General features: G+C 38.4%; 1 protein-coding gene across 1 annotated transcript in view; it reads right to left on the bottom strand.

Moving 5' to 3' along the window:
• The window catches only part of LOC101009872 (X-linked retinitis pigmentosa GTPase regulator), a 57,911-nt gene that overhangs the window by 7,561 nt on the left and 24,521 nt on the right, over positions 1 to 25,829 (bottom strand). Inside the window, 6 exon segments of the mRNA XM_031652509.1 lie at positions 9,966 to 10,117; positions 10,731 to 10,968; positions 14,063 to 14,154; positions 19,909 to 20,077; positions 21,645 to 21,821; positions 24,230 to 24,354. Coding sequence (XP_031508369.1) covers positions 9,966 to 10,117; positions 10,731 to 10,968; positions 14,063 to 14,154; positions 19,909 to 20,077; positions 21,645 to 21,821; positions 24,230 to 24,354 — 953 coding nt within the window.

The following is a 25,829-nucleotide window of genomic DNA, read 5'->3' as shown; positions in this document are numbered from 1 at the left end:
TTGAAGCCAAAGAACACTGCATAATCTATCCTGAATATCAAGTTACTATATTAACAAGGATTTTACGCATGCCACTCTATTTCAATGACTAGGATTTCCAAAATTCTTATTAGCACCCATGTCAAGGTTGCAATGGAAAAAAAATTAAATAGTCTTTCTTGGTTGTCTCAGAGTGCTTTTAACCTTGAGAAAAGTTTAAAAAGCTTTCTGTCTACTGTAGCATTATAACATAATCATATCTATATATTACGTTCATTTTCCAAAATATAGGGATTTAGAATCACTTCAGAAGAACAATTCACTGATAGTCATGAGGAAGGTAAGTATAATTATTTACATTCCAGGATAAAAGACAAAGGAACATAGATAGTTTAAATGGTTTGCTCATGGTTATTAAAAACAGAAGGAAAACCAGACAGAGGCAGAACTAGTTCTATCTGGTTACTGGCCAGCTAATCCAAATGATAAAAGAACCTGTCTATGGATTTGATAGACTGATAGTAAATCATGGAATGCTTATTAAATATAGGCAGAAAATATTAGTGTTAACCTTTATTCTACACTGAAATTTTTTTTTTAACTTTCTAATTTTGGGTGAAATACTCTTATTGTCATTAAGATATTAGGTTTCTCATTAGATTTCCCCCCCATACTTTTCATTTACACACTTAAGTTATAACTTTATTTATAGTCTATTATAACTGTTTCCAAAATATGTGAAGCAGTAATCAGTGCCATTTACTCCTTCAAATAACATTTGTACAAAGTTCACCTCGGCAATATTTGCTTCAGACCATATCCCCTTCAGCTGTAATGAGCTTTCGGTGGTCAGCTTTCTAGTGGCTGTTTGGCTAAGGATAAAGCCTGATTGATACTTGACAGAATCATGGTTGGAAAACAATGCCTCTAAAATTTAACTCACCTTTCTTCTGGTAAAAATATAAAATGCGAAAATCCAGGCTAGGAAGAGGATGTTTACATAGTACACCTTAGTAATAAACATTAGTGTCATCCTCAGGCCAATTTGCAATGACGTGGCCTAATAGCATTCCCACTGAGGACAGGAAGTCCTAAGTAAGTGAAGCTTTGAGATTTTAAAAAGAGTTTCAGAAGTTACTCAGGAAGAACTAGATTTAGGTTAATCCAAGGTCATGGGGCAATGTATGCAAGAGAGGAATGTGGGAGAAAGGAACATGGTACCAGGGCAGACAGCTATTTCAAATGATGATTGATTAGACTGCGTAGGGTTAACACGAGGTAGTTACTATTTACTTTTAAGCTTTGTTTTTGTCTGCATGATTCCAACCGCCCGTTTTTTGTTTTTGTTTGAGACAGGGTCTCGCTCTGTCACCCAGGCTGGAGTGCAGTGGCGCAATCTTGGCTCACTGCAACCTCCACCTCCCGGGTCCAAGTGATTCTCCTGCCTCGGCCTCCCCGGTAGCTGGGGATTACAGGCACCCACCACCACACCCAGCTAATTTTTGTATTTTTAGTAAAGACGGGGTTTCGCCATGTTGGCCAGGCTGGTCTCAAACTCCTGACTTCAGATGATCCTCCTGCCTCGGCCTCCCAAAGTGCTAGGATTACAGGCGTGAGCCACCATGCCTGGCCTGATTTTCCCCTTTGAGTGACTTGTATTGTGTATCATGCCTAGCCAGGTATACATTATGGGTAGCTAAAATTATCAGAAACAACTTCACTTTGAAGGAGATGGGAAGGGTTACTAGATTTACAAGACTTGTGATGATGGTTGATGCTTCATAAATATAAATGTGAAGGTTAACTAAAAAGAACAGTGCTCCTGAGACAAAGGATTTCAGATTATGCCCCTCTTTTCACAGAGGGAGGGATCAGTGAGCTGTGTTCCCAGCATAATCCTCAATTACTTGGAAAGCTTGGCTAACCTAGCATCTGGGTAAGCTCCAACCGGCCTGTTAACTGAGGTATTCATGTAACCACAGGATAATATCACGCTATTAAAAAAAGACACTTGGGAGTTTTACCTTATTTTAGAAATAAGTAAAACACTCATAACAAACTACAATTTTACTCATTAACTTTAAGAAATCTATAACAATGAAGAACTTTTGGAACTATATCATTTTCTAAATTTGACTATTAGAAAATGACATTTTTAGAAATCACATAGCACTCACACTAAGCACATTTAAAATTATTCTAAACACATCTGGACGACTACCTGAAATCACAGAAAGCACTTACCTTTAAACTGAAACAATTTGGGAGTGACTGGCAGAATACTGTCATTTTATAAAAAGAAAGGGTAAAGTTTAAGTACATTCTTGGCACTAGAACCATATAAGACGTAAACAGGTAGTCTGAAATGGTCAGTATGCATCTGTGTCTTGTGTTAGGATCACGGTAAAGAAGTGAATGGGCCTGACCTCTCACAAAAGGACCCTTTGTTTCATTGGACAGGCATGGCACAGTCAGGTGCAGACTCTGGTCTGGTCCAAGGCGACACTTTTCATATTTCTTAAGGAACAGATCAAGAGAGCAAAGGTTCCTACTGCGGTTTCCCTTTACTTAAGAACACAATTACTTTGCATGCTTTAAGAAGGAGAGATCGCTGGGATGGGGGCTGGGGGTGGGGCTGGGAGTGGGAAATGACTGAAGGGGGTTACAGTGGAGCTTCTGGGGGAGCTGGTACTGTTTTTTCACTTGATTTGGATGCTGATCAGTTTGTGATGGGTGTGTTGACTTTGTGAAAAATACATTGAGCAATACATGTATGAGACAGGTACTTTTGTCTGTGGGTATTATAATTTTTTTTGTTAAGTAATAAAACAAACCAGAACTATAAAGTATAAAATTTTGTGTTATAATTCAGAATTTCTGGTATGCTTCAATGTCATATAGGGTAGAAAATGTTTCCCAGATAGGTTAATATAGCATAAAACTTTGTATTTAAGTTATATCAGGTAGAAAAACCAAAATTTCAAGCTTTTTTTTTTTTTAGGACAGGAAAAGTTAACATTTAAGCTCATGTTTTAACTACACTGAAAATCATGGAAGCAGTAGTATGGGGTGGGAAGGGCATTAAATACAAAGCCCTAAGCACTGCTTTCCAAGCCTTAATCTAATCACTCATGGCCTGAGCATGGCACCCAGTGAATGTATTTTATAGTCTACCTGTAAAATGGAAAAATAACATTAGCAATACCTACCTCAGAGGGTTTGTGTAAAGATTAAAAAGATTACAGAGAAAAGTAACACATGAGCAAATACTAAAATTTGTATGTAAGTATAAATAATTTTGTAAAGGCCCCTCCATAAAAAGTAAGATAGAATTCTTAGTGTGTGACTGTCGAAAAACAAAAAGTTTGGACTTCTTTTTCCCCATAATGTCCCAGATCTTATCACTGGAAAATAGTTCATTTAAAATGTCCACTTATTTGTTTTTGTGTCCTCTATACATCCTTTTATTGTGAGCCAGGAGCCCAGCATCAAGGCCAGTGAGGGAAGCAGCCATGGGAACTGGGGAGAGGGGGGCCAGCCTCAGCTCAGCTTCAGGTCAGTGTTGCCACAGAGTTCGATGCTCCCAGACCCAGGCTTTCCAAAAGTCCAAGAAACATTATTATTGAGATGGGGCCTCACTCTGTCACTCAAGCTGGAGTGCAGTGGCACAATCACAGCTCACTACAGCCTTGATCTTCAGGGCTCAAGCGATATTCCCACCTCAGCCTCCTGAGTAGCTGGGACTACAGGGCGCACGCCACCATGCCTAACTAATTTTGTAATTTTTTGTAGAGACAAGTTTTTATCATCTTGCCCAGGATGGACTTGAATTCCTGGTCTCGAACTCCTGGTCTCAAGCAATCCTCCGGCCTCAGCCTCCCAAAGTTCTGGGATTACAGGTGTGAGCCACCATGCCTGGCTGAGAAACATTTTTTAAATGTAAAATCTCCTGACATTTCAATGTTGGCAACCAATACGATTAAAAAAAAAAAAAAATTACTGCACCAAACAAAGTAAGTCTCCAGGCCAGATTGCACGCATGGACTGCCAGTTGTGACCTCCAAATTCTTGGCCGATACTACTACTTTATAATCTCTTAAACTCTTCCTTCTTTCTAGGCACCACTCCCTTGTGTCATTCCTAGTCCTGTATTCTCACCACTGAATACATTCCAGTTTGACTCTGATAGGCAGGCCTACACAGATAAATGTTCAGAGTATAGAATATCTTGCTGGTAGGCATTTTTATTCTCATTTTCAGATTTATGCTTTACTATTTCTCCTCTTTTTCTGTAGAAGATTTTCTTGCTGTCCATAAACAAACGCACGATCCACGACTATACCTTGTGTGCTAATTATTTTTATTTTGATAACAAGGTGAGGACACAGAGGGAAATGTTCAGTGACAGAAAACAAACCTACATTTTAGGCTAACCACATGAGTGTGATCAGCGTTTCAATACACTCTAAATATTTAGGGGCATTTATTGACTAATGTATGGTGTGTAATAGTTTCACTCCACCTTATACTTAAGCATTATCATTATTGCAATCTACTTTATTCCCACAGATCTATTTCTAAGCCAATTTATATTTTGCTATTATGTTACATTTAAACAAAAGTCAGGTTCACAGGACTAAACTCATGCAAATCAGTTAGTGACCTGGAGATTCATGAGTGTAGCTTTGCACCTACCTTGGTGTGACCGCAGAGTATAATTAGAGTGATACAGGTTACCATTTGCTGAGTGCCTATGTTTCTCGTGTTAGGTAATTTAATCATCAAAAGTCCCTTCCTTTATCAAACGAGGGAAATAAGACTCAGAAAGGTCAAATAACAACCACCACCACCACTACCACAACTTTTCTAGGGGTCCACGCAGCTAATCAGTGGAGGGCTAGGATTTTAACTCAGTTCTACTGGACTTTGGAGGCCATGTTTCCAAACCTCCCCATTTGAGGGTAATAATGGCTGTTCTCACAGATCTTTTTTCCTCCGTCTCACTAACGTTTAAAGCATTGCAGATTTTTCTTTTGGTTCATAAGCTCACATCAATAACACTCTATTCTTAAGTATATATTAATTATGAACAAAATTTATCATCTTTTCCCCAGAGTACCAAAGTCTCTGGAAAACACATCTCCCTTCCTAAATTGAGAAATATGCTTAAAAAAATTAAATATCTTAAAAATTAAATATCTCTATCTGATATTTAATTTTCACAGTTCTGATTCTGTTTCTCTGCAGAGCAGATTTCCTGGAGCTCATTCTTTCCTGGCAATGTGGGTTCTGCCCCTGGGCCTCTACTAGGCTGCCTCTGAGAGGCTCTCTCTGCAGCTACTAGCACTCCTTCCTCTCCGAAACCCCTTCTTTGGCTTGGGTGGCATCTCCCTTTCCTAGTAAGTGTGCTCCCACACCTCCTCAGACTTCACTTTTTCAACCTCTCCCTTACCTACTGATATTTCTCTGAGGAATTCTGTGTTCAATTCTCCTCCATTCACACTAGGAACACTTCCTTTCAGTCAAATCCAATTTTAACTACATCTACGAGCTGTCGATACTCAGCAGTCTCCGTGAGCTCCAGATCCATACATGTATCTGCCTCCTGAACATCTCCTACAGACAATCTAAATTCAACAGTAAAAAACTGCCTCCCAAACCTGCTTCTGCTCCCTTATTCTCAATCTTGCTGAATAACACTCTTTCTACTCAGTTCTCCAGGTCAGAAACAAGAAAAGCTTGGCTTTTTCTTCTTCCATGGTCACATGTTATTTTTGCTATGTAAGTGTCTAGCAAGTTTCTCTATAGTGACATAGCAGAAGACATGTCAGTTGCATTCACCTGGAGTGCTGCTGTTCAGCAGCAGCAGCAGAAGTTTGTGTGGTAGGTGATCCTTTGCAGCTTACCTTAAAGTCTTTTTCAGCCAGAGTCCTCATTAGGAAACGTAACTCAACGGATTCTATACATACTACTCACACTTCCCTCAATAATGATCAGTGATAAACTACTATAAAAGCCTGAACAACCAGCAGATGGGAACAAGAAAGAAGGAACCAGTTATTTTAATCTATGTAACCAAGTGTTAACTCATGAGGGACAAAGTGGTCTCATTCTTAAGCTTCCTTTTTTTTTTTTCTCCTGAGATATATAAAATTTACAAACATGTAAATCACTTCTGTCAATGAAAGCCTGGCTAGACCTGGGTCTTTTGTACCCCAACGCACCCCTAACCCACAATACACTCCTCTCCATAAACTTTTTAAGGGTACTAGACCTGCCACATGTGATTAAATAAATGTTTGCCCAACAGTGGGCATAGAAAGTTAGTGTGTGCTTAGTAGTTTAGGATAAATGCTTACTTCAGTATAACTACTAGTTAGTTTGAATGTGGGGTCACTTTGGTGACGACACTCAAGATTTTTTATTGAGGAAAAAGGAACTGCAGAAAATCTGGGTGTGACAGAGCTCTAGCTGGTAATGAACAACTGCCGTTCCTACAGAATCCCTTAGGTCACTCATTCTCATTCTATAATTTTCAGATGAAGAAATTCGAGGACTGCTAAGCTAAGAGACTAGCCCAGGTTCAGACAGCTCAAAAGTACAAAACCAGAAGAAGGGCTTTGGTCTCAAAGTGACTAGGAAGGCCAGTGCTCTCCACAAGAAAACAATGCTTGCACGAACTACCACTTCTAAAGAGCACAAAACATTTTTGGTCAGGGAAATGTGAAGAAATGCTATTTAAACATGGACATACAGACCAGGTTTAATACTGAGATGGGCGTATTTTAGAACATTGTTTCAGTATTACTGGCTGATTATCTCTTCAATAGAAGATGAATGCCCATGGCTATTACATTAATAACTTGAGTTTAAGAGTTTCTCATTTCCCTGGAGGTTTTTTTCTTTATGAACTCTGTGTCATCCATCTTATTTAATCATTTTAAGTCTACTTTTTAAATAATGATGTTCTGCATATATCTTTTATCATAGTATTAATTCTTTCCTACTAACCCTTAATGAATGCGGTTGAATTGAGTAAAGCACTGCAATGCCAAATCAGTACATTTGGTTAGTTAGGGGAAGCTGCCAGAGATCCTTGCAGCTAAGGTAAAATTTATAATTGCTCCTAGGAAATACTTTACTTAATATGATTCTAGACTTTTCCTCATATTCTTTCTCACCCAGAGAATCAAATGTGCAAAGAATTCAACTACATAAAATTCACAGGAAGTTTGTCATCAAAATCCTCCTTAATAAAACTAAGTATAAGAAATATCTCATGTCCAGGATATAAAAGGGACTGGAAATCAGTTGAAAAAGGAGCCACACACATATACACCATGGAACACTATGCAGCCATAAAAAAGGATGAGTTCATGTCCTTTGTAGGGACATGGATGCAGCTGAAACGATCATTCTCAACAAACTATCACAAGAACGAAAACCAAACACTGCATATTTCTCACTCATAGGGCAGAATTAAAGAATAGAAAGTCAACGGACACAGGAAGGGAACATCACACACCGGAGGCTTATTAGGTAGGGGTGGGGGAGAGGGAGGGATAGCGATGGGAAGATTTATACCTAATGTAAATGGCGAGTTAATGGGTGCAGCACACCAACTGTAACATGTATACATATGTAACAAACCTGCACGTTGTGCACATGTACCTTAGAACTTAAAGTATAATTAAAAAAAAGAAAAAGAAGCCACAAATAATCAGATAAATTAGCTGCATTGTGTACATGGACAATTTTAAGGGACAATTGTAATTACTCTAGTGGAAATCTAGCCTCTCTAAAATTCAGTATCTAATACTAGACGGTTTATCTTTTCACAAAGAATTTCTGACTATATACATTTAATTTTTTATTTTACTTGAAACATTCTGACAAGCAACAGACAAACTGAAATTACAGAATAGTCAATGAATACATTGAGGGCATATAACACATACCGGAAATGAAGGCTCTGATAAAGTACAGTTAAAGCTTGGAAATGACAGGAGTTTAGAAATAAAAAATTACAGAAGACAAGAGACATTAAAGCTGTCATAACTTTTCAAGAGTAAAGAAAACAACTGTATAGAAAACTAAATTAATTTTAAAGTGTAATTTTTCTTCCCTAAAACGTTTCCTACACGAATAACAATGATAGAGTAAATCTGTGAGAATGAAAAGAATTTAAGAGTTAGAAGGGACTGCAGTTATCACATCATCTCATCCACTCCATTTTAGAGATGAGGAAACCGAAGCCCAATGAGTAGCTTTGCCTGGACAAAAAATACTTCAAGTTTTACATATTTCCAGATTATACATTTAAATTAATCACCATTTCATTAGGTATACTGCCATCTGGCCAGATACTAACTAAAAGAGATCACGTTTTTGGGATCTAAGCTCTGAACAAAGCTGTCACTTTGTAGATTTTTGCAAAAGAACATATAAAAGGTAAAAGACAATACTTTCTTTAAAATGTGAATGCCTCAATTGAGTTTCAGAATACCATTCATTATTAGAAAATTATTCTATACAGCAGGTAAACTGTAATCACTAACTTAAAAAAAGTGCTAACACATTTATAAGAAATTAGAAGTTTTTATAGCCCTTAAGCATCTGTGCCATTTAAAAATGGAATGATTTATACACACAATCAAAACACTCTTGTAGTATATTCTTATTTCCTAAAGCTGCCTTTAATGAATATATAATGTTAATAATCTGATATGACCTTTTAATATTTTCTAGCTATGGTTTTATAATTTGGGGGTGAAATACACCAAAATTTTAGTCTGAGAGAGGCCAAAATTTACCAGTGCCTCCTGTTGTCTTTGGCTCCTTAACACAGCTGCATCAGTTGCTTTTTTTTACTACACATAAAATAACTGACATAAAATCAATTTAACAACATGTAATGAGTGCCTGTTATATGCAAGGCTTCCTTCCTTCATTCCATTATTCCATTTCCATTGTTTATTTCTTTATTTGAACCTCTTTCCATTTCCCCTATTATTTATTATATTTCCATATTTCCACTATTTTCCTTCTTCTCCATTCTTTCCATTCTCTTCCTGTCTCCCTGTCCACCTTCCTCTCCTGTTCCTTCTATTTTCCTCCTTCCCCCCTTTCCCTTCCCCTTCCTCTCCTTCCTCTTCCTCTCCTTCCTCCTTCCTCCTCCCTCCTTCCACCTCCCCTTCCTCCTCTTCCTCCCTTCTTCCTCTCCTCCCTTCCTTCCTTCATTCCTCCATTCCATTCATTCCATTCCATTCATTCCTCTTCCTTCCCCTTCATTCCTTCCTTCATTCCTTCCATTCCTTCCCCATTCTTCCATTCCTTCCATTCCATTCCTCCTTCCATTCCTTCCTTCCATTCCTTCCCCTATTTCCATATCCTTTCCATTCATCCATTCCATCACATATTTCCCTCCATTTCATCATTCATTTCATTCCATCATCATTCATTTTCATCATTCCATCGGCTCACACATCGACATCATCAAGTACCATCATCATGTCCACATTCACATCTTGAACCGTTATATTTCCATTCCTTGGTCTCCTTCCTCCTCTCCTTTCTCCTCCTTCCATCTTCCTTTCCCTCTCCTTCCTTCCTTCCCTCCCCTCCCCCTTCCTTCCCTCTTTCCTTCTCCCTCCTTCTCCTCCTCTTTCTCTTCTTCCTCTTCTCTGTCTTCCTCCTCTTCTTCTCCCTCCTCCCTTCCCTCCATCTCTTGTTTCTTTCCTTCCATTATTGCCTCCCTCCTTCTCTTTCCATCCCTCTTCTCCCATTCCTCCTCCTCTGCTAGGTCCTTCTCTCCCTCTCCCGGCCTCGCCATTTCTCCTCCACCCTTGTCTTTCTCCCCCTTCTCCTCCCTCTCCTCACCTTGCCAGTGTTCTGCTCCTGAACTACCCTCCTCACACGTTCCATCCCCTCTACCTTCAGGTCCCATCCTCTGCTTCTCCCGCTGACTTTGCCTTGCCTTCAATCACCTCTGCTTTGTCTGCAAGGTCATCTGATAGGATCTCTGTTTCCTCCTGTCTTCCTCCATGCACCTTCACATTTTCCTCATTTGCTTCTACCTCTTGCTCCTCTATTCCATTTCCTTTTGAATCCTCTGCTCCTTCCTTCTCCTCTGGGATCTCTGACAATCGATCACATTTAAAATCATACTTTCCATGGATTTGGATATTATGGGTTTAGTCTCTTTTTCATTTCCTTGTTCAATCAATTTCCTGCCATACCATATGTTTTGGTCAGTTTCCACTTCATCATCCTCTTTCTCTCCACTACTAAATTCTATTGCCTCCGGCTGCTGGAATCCATCAGCTATACCCTGCTGATTCTCACTTGCACCTTCCATGTAACGTCTGGCTTTTCTACTGATTCTCTTTCACTGTCAAAGATCACATCTTGCTTGCAACTTTCCCTTTTCTTAACAAAATCTTTATTTTCTTCACTCTCAGTATTCATATCTCTATCTGGTAAGTTGCCAAGGAAAGAACTCATATTTTTTGTGCTCTTTTCCCTTTTTCTTAAATCCTTCATACCTGCTATTTCTGCCAGTTTAGTTTCCTTCTCACTGACTATTTCTTCTGCTTCTGATTCCTTCTGACTGTGTCCTCCATCACTTTCCTTTTCTATTTCCTTGGCATCAAGTTGATCAACACCATTATTATTTTCATGTCTAAATACCTCTTTTTGTAAACCCTCTCCATCAGTGTCAGCCTGAGGTCCCACCTGGCCTGAGTCATTACCTAGTTCCTCATCTAAAAATGCTTCGATAGGCATAGCTGGTTGCGTCATGAAAATCCCTCGTGACACATGTTGCTCACACGCTTTCCCTTCTTTCATTTCTGACATTTCTTCATATTCATCACTATCATCGTTTTCAGTAAGAGCTGTATGCTGCATCAGTTCCCCAATTGTTTGTTGTTTCTGTAATTTTTTTGAAGTAATTATCATAGTCATACTACTATTAGTTTACAAGGACACCTTATCTACTTTAAATACTGCCAAGATTTTACATTTTTATAAGTCTAGGAGAATAAAAATAGCAAATTTTACCAGATAGTTTGCTGAAGTTTTGTTTTCTTTAAGGATCATTTGTGCCACTCTCTAGTCTGTGATACATCTGATTTTGATTTAGTAACATGTATCTGTGTTTAATTTTCAACTCGTACTACCTGCCTTAATTTTGCCATTAATCACAATACCATCAATATTTATTCTCTGCCTCTTTTCCCAATCCGAATCAATCCTTACATAAAACTTCGAGATTAATTTTGCAAGATGCTATTAAAAAATGTACACTTCTTGGCCTGGCACAGTGGCTCACACCTGTAATCTCAGCACTTTAAGAGGCCGAAGCGGGTGGATCACCTGAAGTCAGGAGTTCAAGACTAGCCTGGCCAACGTGGTGAAAACCTCTCTACTAAAAAGTACAAAATTAGCTGGGGTGGCGCCTGTAATCCCAGCTACTCGGGAGGCTGAGGCAGGAGAACTGCTTGAACTCGGCAGGCGGAGGTTGCAGTGAGCCATGACTGTGCCACTGGACTCCAGCCTGGGCAACAAGAGCAAAACTCCATCTCAAAGAAAAAAAAGTACGCTTTTCTTGTACATAGTACAGCTTAGTATATTTTTCCCACTTTCCCGATCATCTCTCATTTTCAAATTTTTTTTCTTGTGGCGGAGTTTCATTCTGTCACCTAGGTTGGAGCTCAGTGGCATGATCTCAGCTTACTGCAGCCTCTGCCTCCTGGGTTCCAGTGATTTTCTCACCTCAGCCTCCTGAGTAGCTGGGGCTATGGGTGCGCGCCACCACACCCAGCTAATTTTTGTATTTTTAGTAGAGAGATGAGGTTTTACCATGATGGCCAGGCTGGTCTCGAACTCCTGACCTCAAGTGATCTGCCCATCTTGGCCACCCAAAGTGCTGGGATTACAGGCATAAGCCACCACGCCAGGCCTAATTTTCAAATTTTCATTTGTCTTTTGAGTCCACAAAATTCACAAAATAAATAAAAATGTAAAATTTGAAAAAAATGACTAGTCCACTCCTAGAACTGAAGAAACTGCACATGAAATGTTTTTTATCTATAAACTAAATAATAACAAATATATTTTTCTTTTCTAAACAAAACCTTCATAGGCGCTTTCAAATTTTTGACCTTCTTCCTTGTACTGATTATATTCTTTAATTATAATAATTTCTATAAATGAAAGAACACTAAGAGGAAAGACTATTAAGTGTAAAATGTAAGATTTGTATAAAAACTATGAAATCAAACACTGACATTTGAATAATGTATTAACAATATAAAAGTAATTTCCTGCTGGACCAAATAAGGCAAAACCAAATTGCTGATCTAAATTCTACAAACAAGCTAATGGATGCAAATATCTAATGAATTTGGGTCTCTGTAAAAAAACTCCTGTTAGTGCAAAGGCTGGGAAGGGTTCTATTGTTGCCAGGGTGTGAAGCTGACAGATTACAGAATAACAGGTTAATACAGAAATAGCATGACTCAATCATATCAGTTTATGAAGTGAGGCTGAAGTTCATGGAACCATAAGGCCATCTATGAACTTCCAAAGCCAATTCCTTTCGTTTCTGTTGTTTTTGATGTGCTCTTTCAAGAATGGGACTTCTTCAAGACCCCTAAGGAGGAATTGGTTGCTTGAGAACTGGTGTTTCAGAGGCATGCCCATATTTCTAACTGACAAAGCGACCCCAGAAGATGGAGGCCTGGTCTGGGAAGGAAGGAAGAAAAACTGAAAGGATGCAGATATGATTAGTCAAATCAGTCAGCCATTAAATTCAGGCTTCTACAACTAACAATTCCGGAACTTTCATCCTCCATAATTCAAAGGATGCTGGTATTACCATGCCAAATCAGTAGATGAGACAGAATGATTTCAGTTCATTTTCGCACAATTTGGCATAGTTCTCTGCGCTTCGACAATGATAGGTTTTGAGCGAAGACTGTATGAAAAGTACTACAATAAGTAAATGGTATTTACCACTCATTGCTTCCAGTTTATTCTAATCTCAATCTCATTCATTCTTTCCTTCGATTATGAAATGCAGGAAAATGGCTTTGATTTCGGGGCGTTTTCATCCTCCTCACAGTTTGAAGTAACCACGGCTTCTAGTATTCCTTCATACTTCAGCCATTCCTTAAAAGTCTCTTCCACCACCCATGAACGTCCTCTGGTTTCCGATGTTGTCAACATGTTTGTGACCAATTAAGCCAGCAAAATCAATGGGAAGGATTGCATCAAGACAAATCTTTGGTGAAAGTTAAAGAATCATTAAAATACATCAATTGATGGGAGATCAGCATAGTAAAGAATTCATTCAAAGTCATACTCAACCAAAGTCAGAAAGCCACTCTATCAATAAATGGTGAAAGATCTTTTTCTATACACATAGAACTACAATCCATAACCTATGAAACTGACAAAAGGAAAAATTATAAACTGATATAACTTAAGTTAGTGATCCCAAAGAGTAAATTTCAGCAATAAAATGCTTCCACTCTTGTTTCTTTACAGAAAATACATAACATCAGAACACGGCAAAATGGAGGTTATCTACATTGTATCCCTCTGTCTTTTAAATTCTAAAATGAAATGCATCTTTCGTTTCTGCTTGTATTTTCCAAGGCAAATCCAAAAGGTAGCAACTCCTTCATACACTAACAATGTGAAAACTTCATTCTCCTGTATACATTTAGAACAGGTGATGGTACTGAGCATAATTTGGGAATTAGAACTCCATAATGTGGCCGTGAACAAACAAAAAGCCATTATGAAAAGATGCAAGTACCTAGCAACCGTTTTAGCCTGAATGTGCCTTACCATAAATGAAGGGAAAACGATTCGGGTGTGTGAAGTCGCTCTGTTGCTAATGTTGGGGACAAACTGTGGTATATACCAATATAGTTGGTTAAAATGGCACAAACAAAATAAGAAACAAGAAAGTGGTTTTCATGCATATAACAGTATAGGAAGTATACACACATTCACATACACAATGAACTAAAATTCAAACTCATATTTAGATAAACAGATAGGAAATCATTACCATATTCAAGATATCAGTAGTTTCTCCAAGGCTTTCTACGGTTGAAGAATTATCTATCTCTGCTTCTTTGGTCATTTCATCTAGAAAATAATCTGAATGATTAAATGGGAAAAATGAAATCCAGATTTCAACAGAAAAGTAAAAGGCAACTGGAGAGAAAACAGAAATTATTCTATAATATAAAGTGTAGGTATAATTTCACTAAAAGTCCTTTAGCCTCATGTCAGGGAAACTGAAAAGAATTCATTCACAGTGACACAGGTTTTAAAATCTTTGTGAAAGTTTAAAAATGTTGACACCAATTAGATTACAATTGTTTCATTCATATGAACAGGCAAACACCATTCCTTTGGGATAAATAACTACCCAGGTATCGAGCACTGTAATAGCTAGTCCTAAGAAGGGCCCCAACGACTTACATCCTCCTGGTGTTCATCCTCTTGTGTAGTTCCCTTGCACATTATACCAGGTTGGTCTGTATGTGCACAGCCAGTAAAATAAAGCAGACGTACCTGTGATAGCATTATAGCTTCTGTTTTGGTTATACACATGTATGCACCCTTGTGCTGGCTCTCTTGCTCTCTCTCTCTCCCCCTCCACCCCTGGCTACATACGTGTACTCTCTCTCTTTCTCTCCAATCACTTGCTCTGTAGGAGTCCATGTTGTGAGCATCTCAAGGGAGCGAGGCCTCCTGCCAATGGCCATGTGAATGAGCTTGGAAGTGGATCTTCTAGCCTCAGTCAAGCCTTCAGATAACTGCAACCCCATCTGACAGTGTGACTGCAACCCTATGAAAGAACCTGGGCCAGAACCACCCAGCTAAGCTCCTGCTGGACTCCTGACTCTCAGAAACTGTGTGAAATAATAAATGCTTTTTGTTTTAACCTGCTAAGTTTTAGGGTCTTTTTAAATGTAGCAACAGATAACTAGTATAAATACCTAGAACCTTTCACAGAAAACTGCAAGGTTATTACATCATAAAGTAGATAATTAAAAGTCATAGGCTCTACTTGACTTTACATTTTTCTCAATTTCTCACTATGCCTTCATTGATCACTGACACATTTGGAAGTAGCTCCGTAATGAAGTCTTCACTAAAAAATGACAGTCCACACTGATCCCTCCCCTTTAAATCCACTGAATTGAATGAGCAAATAATCATTTGGTATTTATTCCATGTGCGGTAATATGCAGAATAGCAACCTAAGTAATTGCTAATTCTTTTTTATTTTTTATCATCTATATTTAAGGTATAAAACAGATGTTTTGATATACATATAGTAATAAGTTTATTAAGTATTAGCAATTACAATTTTGTTGTTTGTTGTTAAAAAATTTTAACTGCCATGAAGTTATAGTCTATGAGAAATTACATCCGTATGTTGGGAAGCAGGAAAAGTTTCACTATGGAGGTACATAGAAGGATAAGTAGAATTCTGAGAGGCAGAGATGGAGGTGTAAGGGGAAGACAATGAAGCCCATTCCTAATAAAGCAGCAGAACAGTAGTCTGAGCAAATGAGCAGAGGAAAGGAGTTTGTCTTGAAGGCTTACCAAGTGCCAGAAACACATGCTTTTATATATGTTACACTGACCCTATGACAACAAGGAAGGTTAAATATTATATTCTCATTTTGTAAATGAAGAAATTAAGTTTCAGTGACTGTTGGTGTCCAGTATCAATCTTAGGTGTGTCTGACTCCACAGCCCTTGTTCTTTCCACTAAGTTAGACTGAAGAGATCAGTCGGATCAAAATTAAGAATCAGCAAACTTTTCTCTAAAAGGCCATATAGTAAACATCTTAGGCTTCCTGGGCCATATGGTCTCTGTCGTAACTAACCTATGACATTGTAGCAGAAAGCAGCCACAGACAATACATAAAGGAATGGGTATGGCTCGGTTCCAATAAAACTTTATTTGTAAAAACAAGTGGCCAGCTAGATTTGGCCCAAGAGCCACTGTTTGTAGACTATCATAATACATTACTACCATAAAACTACCTGTTACCAAATGAAGATTGTAAGGAAAAGACTATTGAGAGATAAAGCTAGAATTGGGAATTATATAGGAAAATTAACACTTATTTTCATAATTAGGAATTCACTGAAGACACTGGAGCACATGTAAACTGAATTGCACCTTAGGAAGATCACTGTGGAAAGTGTTACGCAGGACAGATTGGAGAGGGCAGAGAATATAGGTTTGGAAAATACATAGCAGATTATTTAAACTGATGGCCTTGCCTCAGATTTGACTGAGAAAACAGAAGTCATCATATCTGATCCACTTGATCTCCTCACCAACAAACATACACAACTTCCTATATTTGTACCCAAGTTCTCATTTGCCTGTTAAAATGTAGGATGTGTTTTTCCTGTTACCAAAGACCACTCTCTATGCTGGCCCCTCCTGTTTTGCAAGAGCTTTACAACTTTGATTATACTTTCTCTCCTCTGTGCTATCTCCCTCTCCAGGACTACTGGCTCATTCATTACCATACAAATGTGCTCCAACATTTTCTATTGAGCCCACATCCCCCTCTAGCTGTCAGACCATTTCTCTGCTCCACTTCATTGGCAAATACACAAACGAATTATCTGCTCATCTTATCTCCTCTTCATTTCCTCATTTCCCATTCATAACTGACTCTTAACACTCTGGCTTCTTCCCTGATCTTCCCCTAGAACTGCTCTTGTCGAGGTCACCAGTAAACTCCATTATACCAAATCCACTGGATACTTCTTTGAGCTATTGTCCCTTGATCTTTGAGCAGTACTTTGCATTCACGACACTACACTGTGCTAATTTCCCACCTCCTGCCTTACTGGCTGACAAAGCTGAGGAAGGCTTCTTTGCCAGCTCTTCCTTCTCTACCTCTCAAATATTAGACGTTCTTAGGGCTGCATTCTGGGCCCTCTTCTCTTCTGACTCGACTCTCTAGCAGGTGATTTCACCAACATCCATGGATTTTATTATTATTTTAAATAGAGAGAGGGGGTCTTGCTATGTTGCCCAGGCTGGTCTCAAACTCCTAACTTCAAGCAATCCTCCCACCTCAGCCTCTCAAAATACTGGGATTATAGGCATAAGTTACCATGCCCATCTCTTTTAAATACCATCTCTATGTTGATGGCTTCCAAATGTATATTTCTAGTCCAGGGCTCTCTTCTAAACTTTAGGCTTGTGTTTCAACAATCAGCTTGATATTTCTACTTGGATGCCTCACAGATATCCAAGGCTTGGTTCTTAATTTTATTCCTCAAATGTGTCAAGCTTCCTCTTGCTTAGGAATCATCCTTGATTCCTCACTTTAATTCACACCTATGTGTGGTGCATTCATAAGTTTAGCAAGTCCGGTTGGTTTTTATGTCTATAATGTATTTCACATCGTCCCTCTTCTCTTTTCTTTTTCTTTTCTCCATCTACATGCTGCAAACACCTTGGTCCATACATTATCACCTCTTGCAAAGGGCTCACAAGTACTCTTCCTATTTCTAGTCTGGCCTCTGTATAATCTATATGGAGGTAGAAGTGATCATAATCATCTTAAAGTGGAAATAGGACTGGAATACATTAGTCTACTGCTTAAAATCTTTTAATGACTTTCTATTGCACTTAAGAAAAACATTCATATCAAGTAGGTCTTCATGGCCTATAAAACCATAAATAATTTTTCACTGTCTCTTTCTCCAATACCGCTTTGTCTTACCATTTCTCTCACTTTCTAGCCCCACTGGTTGTCTTTTTCTTCTTAACTGCCTCCAAACCTTTGCCTATATTATTTTCTTTGCCTATATTATTTTCTTTGCCTGAAATACATCTATTCTCCTTGTGTAGCCATCCCTTTCTTATCCTTTAGCTTAAATGACACCTCCTTAGTAAGACGTATCCTGATATACTTTTCCTCCATTATAAAGACTGAAGTCTGTGAATGATTTAGAAAATGTCACAGTATATGTTAGACACAACTTTCAAAATAAGTTTTATTAAGAAGAGAGTGTTAGCAGTCACAAGAAGAGAAGAAGAGATGGCATTTCCTTTTGATCTAGCTACAAAATCATGCATATTTTCACATTCAAATCTCTGGGACTGAGAAACAATTTTCTCTAAACCATAAATGTCTTTTTTCCTTGTACACCTTTCATACTGCTTGTCAGAATCTACTACTTTTTCCATGTCCAGGGCTGAAGATTACCATTAGACACTGATTCTTATTTCAAAGAAACAGGCAGTGGTGGCTCAAGCCTGTAATCCCAGCACTGGGAGGCCGAGGCAGTGGGATCCGCGAGATCAGGAGATCCCGAGAGACCATCCTGGCGGGCTCTGGGTGAAACCCGTCTCTACTAAAAAATGTCCCTAAAAACCTTGGTGGTAGTCCAGCTACTCGGGAGGCTGAGGCAGGAGAATGGTAAACCGGGAGGCGGAGCTTGCAGTGAGCTGAGATCCGGCCCTGCACACTCAGCCAGATTGACAGAAACCAGACTCCGTCTCAAAAAAAGAAAACATACAAAAGTTGTGGGTCAGGTGCAATAAATCAGCTCATTACTAAGGTCCTAGTTAGATATAATATCCCATTCCCATAGCCCACAATTCTTACCTGAGTTCCCAATCCTATATTACCTCAACCCTTTGCCTAGCTTCCGGATCTCAAAGATACAAAAATTATCTGTTTCTAGACCCTGATTCTTAGTCCCTGATGACAGGTTTATCTTCTTAATTTCAAATTTACTGCTTACTTTCTGATCTCCTGGTCCTGGTTTCTTGTCCTACCCCTATCAAATAGAGAAGTATGTTGGCTATTACACATAAAACTGCTATGAATCTTCAAAAAAATAAATATGTTTTGAAACTTCCAGTAATTTTCAGAAAAGGAATGTCTCCTTCAAAAATTATTTGCCATTTACTTCAAAAAATATATGTCATTGGAACAATAATTTTAAAACACACGAGAATCCCTAAATTTAATTAAGAGAGAATATTCCCTCTTTAGACATCCTGCAGTAACATACAGACACTCCTAAGATACACAAATATCTGTACAGAAAATTAGTTAGAATAGGTATAGCATAGTGAAAGGGCTGGGATTACAACTTAAAACGTGAAATCTGTATCTAACAGGTAGTGAGGTAAAGGTATTAATATTAATCATAACAACATTTACTGAGGTGCTTCTAGAGGTGCTGGGCTCAATGCTAATTATTTTATATGCCTGATCTCACTGAATCCTCTCAATCACTCTCTGAAGTCAGTATTATTAAATCAATTTCAAAGCCAAGGAAACTGAGGCTTAGAGAGGTTAAGTAACTTTCCCAAAGTCAGTCACACAGCTAGTAAATGTCAAAATTGGCATTTGACCCCAGATCAATTTAACTCCATATTCCATGCTCTTCACCATTATGTTATACTGCCTAAATATAGAATTTCACATAGATCCAGAAGACCTGCATTCAAATTCTGACCACTTCATTTATAAGCTGAGTGACCTTGAGCAAGTCACTTGATCTCTCCAAGCCTTGCTTTTCTCATCTCTGAAATGAGGACTGTAACTCCCTCCTAAGTTCATCGAGTCGTTTCAGGGTTTAAAGGGGATACAGTTAAGGAAGGTGCTATGACTGTTACCCACTGCTCTATAAAGATATGCTGCTGTGGTTACATGGCAGTCTTGGGGCACCGATGGTGCTTTCTATTTGTAAGGATATTCCTGGATTTGAGTTCAAATGAGGGATGTTAGGCTCTAACCAGGGAGAGAACAATTTAAATAACTGGAGAAAACATCTTAAGATAAACATAAAAACAGGAATAAAAGGCACATTTATCCTGAGAGCAGACAGAGTAGCAAATGTTACCTGGTTCCTCTGGGCGCATGAGGTCCTGTTCAGATAAGACGCTCGGTAGGAGGTTACTCTCAGAACAACGTGCAAAGACCGAATTGGGGGGAAAACAAGCAGAAAGGCCAAGAGTCCCTTCTATTGGAGGTAGTGTTCTCATCATTGAAATAGAATCTGGAGACCTCTCCTTTAAAATAAGCAGGTTAAACAAACTATTAAATGATGTTATAGATTTAATATTGATATAAACCTTCCTAAAAGTTGCAAAAATATTTAAGAGAAAGAGTTCAAAGTATGCCAACACTCCACAGCATTTACTTCTCAATTCCCAAAGGCTCAAAAACATTTTGTTCTGTTGTCTCTGTATCTTAGTTGCTCTAAATTTCAATTTGGAAGCTTTATTTTTCACATAACGGGGGAAAAGTGTGTGTGCATTTTCTCCACACTCCCTAAGAAACAAAAAATTACTTAGAAGATGTAAATTAACAACAACTACAAAACACTGATGGGGTATTTGTCAACTTTTCCATATATGCTTTTTCAAACAAAACACCAGATTTAACCTTTTTACTTCAAAAGAAATATGTTGGCTATTACAAATAAAACTGCTAGGAACCTTCAAAAAAACATGTTTTGAAACTTAGAGTAATTTTCAAAAAAAGGAATGTCACCTTCAAAAATTATTTACCATTTACTTTAAAAAACATATGTGCCACTGGGGCGGGGCTTGATGGCTCACGCCTGTAATCCCAGCATGCTAGGAGGCCGAAGCTGGTGCATCACTTTAGGTCAGGAGTTCGAAACCAGCCTTGGTGAAACCCCGTCTCTCCTAAAAAGATGGGGTTTTTGGTGAAACCCCGTCTCTCCTAAAAATACAAAAAAATTAGCCGGGCATGGTGGTGCGCGCCTGTAGTCCCAGCTACTCAGGTGGCTGAGGCAGGAGAATTGCTTGAACCCAGGAGGTGGAGGTTTCAGTGAGCCAAGATTGCGCTAGTGCACACCAGCCTGGGCAACAGAGTGAGACTCTGTCTCAAAAAAAACAAAAAACAAAACAAAAAAACCCCAAAAAACAAAACACACACACACACACACACATATATATATGTCATTGGAACAATAATTTTAAAACACAGAAGAAAAATCTCTAAATTTAATTAAGAGGGAATATTTCCTCTCTCTAATTGAAGTCCTTATTTCTTTGTTTTCCCATTTCATTGTTTATAATGTACAATCTTCCACTGCTCATGAGGCTTAACTGAAAGACAAAAGAATGTAGCATTATATAAGTCCTACAGAGTTCTGAACAACGTAACATTGTACCTATAGTCAACGATACTGTATTGCACACTTAAAAATCTGTTAAGTGGGTATATTTGTTGTATTTTTACTACCATAATAAAAAAAAGCATATAACAAGGTGAAATTCAAGCCACATGCAGTTGAAAAAACAATTCAGCATTCAATGTGAGGTGATAAAATAGGACTATAAAAGGATGCTTTTATAGCACCATTGTCTATATGCAAAGGTTTTCTATAATTTAAATTTTCCAGTTTGTGTCTTTAAAAAAAGCATTAAGCTTTTCTGAATTTTTCTGAATTAACTCTAAAAGTTTATAAGCACTTAACTCTAATAATTTTATTTAGCAAATTTATCTGAGAAGACCCTTTGATTTAAAAAGAAAACAGATTTTTTTCTTCTAGTTTTCTTTGCAGTGCTAGATAATACTATTATACAGAACAGGCCACCACTGTACCCTCTCTCTTCGCCGCATATGTGCTGATAGAGTTCTCTGCAGTACATTTCCTGAGGTTAAACTGCCAAAGTCGCCTGAATAAGCAGAGGTATCACTTATTTCATCGAATTCAATTTCTTTTGCCACACCACGATGAGGAGCAGCAAAAACTACCATGTGACCACCACCACAAGCAACCTGCAGCATAAATCCACAGAAAAACGAATCAACATTGGCTTCAAACACAAATGAGTTTTTAACAGTTATCAGCTGTAAGACATTTACTTAGTGATAGGCTTCGTAGACAGACTGACTTGGTGAATCTGTCTATATGTATATGTGTGCACAACGAGAATGTGTACACAATATGTATAAAATAAGTACACAATTGGCCGGGCGTGGTGGCTCAAGCCTGTAATTCCAGCACTTTGGGAGACCAAGGTGGACAGATCATGAGGGTCAGAATCGAGAGACCATCACAGCTAGCTGCAGTGAAACTCCATCTCTATTAAAATACAAAAAATTGGCAGGGTGTGGTGGCGAGCCTGTAGTCCCAACACCTGGGAAGCTGAGGCAGGAGGTGGTGTGAAGACAGGAGGAGGTTTACTAGTGAGCCAAGATTACACCACTGCACTCAACCTGGGTGACAGAGCAAGACTCCATCTCAAAAAAAAAAAAAAAAAAAGTACATAATTACCATACATATTCTTTAAACACTGTGATTGAAAATTAGAACAAGTTTAATCCACCATTTAACTTTCAATTTAAAATAATATAGAGAAAAAATACTTGGCAGATTACATTTCTCCTTACAGTTAGAAAATGTTATTTTAATCTGGGAGAAACATTAAAAACATGAAAAATTGCTCGGAGAAGTTCTACTGGAAGAATTTTTTTTTTTAAAGCATAAATCAGTCTCTTGGGCTAATTATGTCTCTAAGCCCTCTTTATATGAACACTTTCTAAGTTTAATGCTTAAAAGTAAATCCTTAGAGGAAAATAAATGCAAGTATGCATGATGACGGAACAATAAAAAATGAAATCAGCATTCAAAGAATTTTGAGAAATAAGTCATTTTCAAGAAAAATGCTTAAAAAACCCCATAGTGCAGTATTTTCTGTACATAGGTTCTAGATACTTTATAATGTTCTATTTTTCCTTCATAATACTTTAAATTTTAACATTTATATATATTTTTGTATATCCCTTTTAAAAATTGTAAGACTATAATGAATAAGTCCTCAATGAATGAGGACGTGGTTATTTCATTCATCACTGCATACAGTACTTTGTATTTCTTTTTTTCTCTCTGTTTTTTTTTTTTTTTTGAGATGGAGTTTTACTGTTGTCGCCCAGGCTGGAGTGCAATGGCACAATCTCGGCTCACTGCAACCTCTGACTCCCGGATTCAAGCAATTATTTTGCCTCAGGATCCCAAGAAGCTGGGATTAGAGGTGCCTGCCACTATGCCCAGCTAATTTTTGTATTTTTAGTAGAGACGGGGTTTCGCCATGTTAGTCAGGCTGGTCTTGAACTCCTGACCTCAGGTGATCTGCCCGCCTCGGCCTCCCAAAGTGTTAGGATTACAGGCGTGAGCCAGCGCACCTGACCACTACTTTGTATTTCTTATACTTAGCACACTATCTTACCCATAGTAGGCTTTCATTAAATGACTATCAAATCAATAAATGAAAGTGGTCCATATTATGAGACACTGAGTCTTTGGAGGACAAATTTCAATATTATCATCAAGTCAACAGAATTTTCAAAAGTCAAAACTTAACTGGCAAAAATATTAAGAAACAATACAGGTATGATGCCTGATGGTGATGTGACACTGAAATAATACATCCTTAACCTACGAAAATTTAGCCCAAAAACCGTATCTTCAAAACTCTTTATTTTTTTTTTTTTGAGACAGGGTCTCACTGTCACCTGGTCTGGAGTGCAGTGACACGACCTCAGCTCACTGCAACCTCCACCTTCTGGGTTCAAGCAATTCTCATGCCTCAGCCTCCCGAGTAGCTGGGATTACAGGCGTGTGCCACCACACCTGGCTAATTTTTGTATTTTTAGTAGAGATGGGGTTTCACCATGTTGGCCAAGCTGTTCTTAAATTCCTGATCTCAGGTGATCCGCCCGCCTTGGCCTCCCAAAGTGCTGGGATTACAGGAGTGAGCCACCGTGTCCCACCAAAACTCTTTGTTTATTATCAGACTTTCTGCTGAGCAGGATTTGAGAGTCTAACATTTAATTCAGCAAATATTTACTAAAGACTACTGTGAGCAAGGTACTCTGCTGGGTGCTACACAAGATACCAAGTTTGCAGGTATGGCACAGTCCCAGCTTTCAACAGATATATGAGAATGAAGCAGAAAAGTCAAGATTTCAGCAAAAAGGAAGATGCTAAAGGAGGACAATTAGGAGCAACACATTTTCTGACTGGCATAATGTCTGACATTTGGCTTCTAGGAAACAAGTATATTTATTAGATATATCTATGTTACTCTTCCATACAAACATAAAAGTACTTATTTTCTATGAAATACTGAAAGATTCAAATACAGTAATATGAAAATATAAACAGGGAAATGTGATAGCCTTACCAATTTAACTATAAACCCCCAAAAATTAGAGCACAAAGTAGGAATGAAGTGATTGGTAAAATTCTCCAGTCCACCTCCTAATTTTCCGTGGCGACCATCTCCAAAAGTATACATAAGGCCGATATCTAAAATGCAAAAATAATGAAGAGAATTATAAAAGTGTTACTTGTATGGATCTACTTGTAAACAGATAAATATGTTAACTCATACTGCAATTCTAATTATCCCCCTCAAATTCTGCATTGAATTTACTCTATTGATCTTTCCACACTCTCTACGGTCTCTGTGGTTCTTCATGTAACATCAGGCAATAAATATTCTGAGAATAAATCAATTAACCTTGGTGGTTTGTGAAGCTGATGATCTGTCTTGCAAGGCAGTGTGTGGAGCAGCAGCAATACAGCATGAGAGCCTGAGATACACATCATATATTCCAAGAGAAGGAGAAGGAGATGCTTGTATTCTGCTCCCTACATCCCAACAGTCTTATTTTCCTTTTTCCTGAGGTCATTGATAGATCAGAGTTTCTCAACTTTGGCATTATTGACATTTGGGGCCAGATAATTCATGGTCGTGTGGGTCTGTCCTGTGCACTGTAGGATGTTCAGCAGCATCCTTGGCCTCTACCCACTAAATGCCAGTAGGACAACTCCACTCTACAGCCATGACCATTAAAAACTGTCTCCAAACGTTGTCATGTGACTTGGGGAGTGGGATGTGCATAAAATCTCTACAACTAGCTTAGCGTAACTAATCTGGCTCCTGGGCTGTGGAATACTGTTGAAGTAAATGCCATAAGTGAACAATGCTAACTAATTCCTATACCAAAACTTGGGTCCCCTCTGAAACTGGGCCCACAACGATGATGAGTAATCTTGTCACTTCTCACCAGTTAGCCCTTTTGCTTACTGACATAGCAGCTATTACGAACCTTCACACTCCTTTCTTCAAGCCGCTCCTTCATACCCTCCATCTCAACTGGGGTAAGTGCCAGGGAAGCAGAAGTAAGGGGGGGGGCATTAATATGGTACAAAGGAGGGGAATTTTCCTCTAGTCTGGGGATTAGGGAAGGCTTTCAAAGGGAAACCTAAAGGATGAGTAGGGTTTAGCGGCACGAAGAAGGCAGCAAAAAATCTTCAGGCAGTCAGCAGTACATAGAAAGCCTCTGAATCAAGAGCAAATGTGGCTTGGGCAAGAAACTGAAAGGCAACTAACACGCCTGGAGCACCAGAGTGGTAGGAGATGAGTCTGAAGAGGTGAAAAGGGAGTGTCCTATTAGTTCAGATGAAGAATTTTTGAACTTTTATCTTAAGGACATTAAGAAGGAAAATGAATGGTTTTAAGCTGGGAAACAATTGGGTCACCTTTGGGGACCCCTGATTTAAGATGGCAAAGTGACTGCATACTAAGCAAATCCAAGAGAACTGACTGAAAGATCATTAGAAATAATAATATAATTCAGTAAGGTGGCAAGTATAAAAATAAATTTACAAAAATAAGTAGATTCCCTGTAAATATGTAAATAAGTGATATTCAGTGTTTGGACTCTTTATTTTTTGAGATGGAGTCTCGCTCTGCTACCCAGTTTGGAGTACAGTGG

This window comes from Papio anubis, chromosome 11 (assembly GCF_008728515.1).
Source record: "Papio anubis isolate 15944 chromosome 11, Panubis1.0, whole genome shotgun sequence".
Lineage (NCBI taxonomy): Eukaryota > Metazoa > Chordata > Mammalia > Primates > Cercopithecidae > Papio > Papio anubis.
Note: the sequence above shows the minus strand (reverse complement) of the source record. Positions and strands in the feature narration are given on the sequence as shown.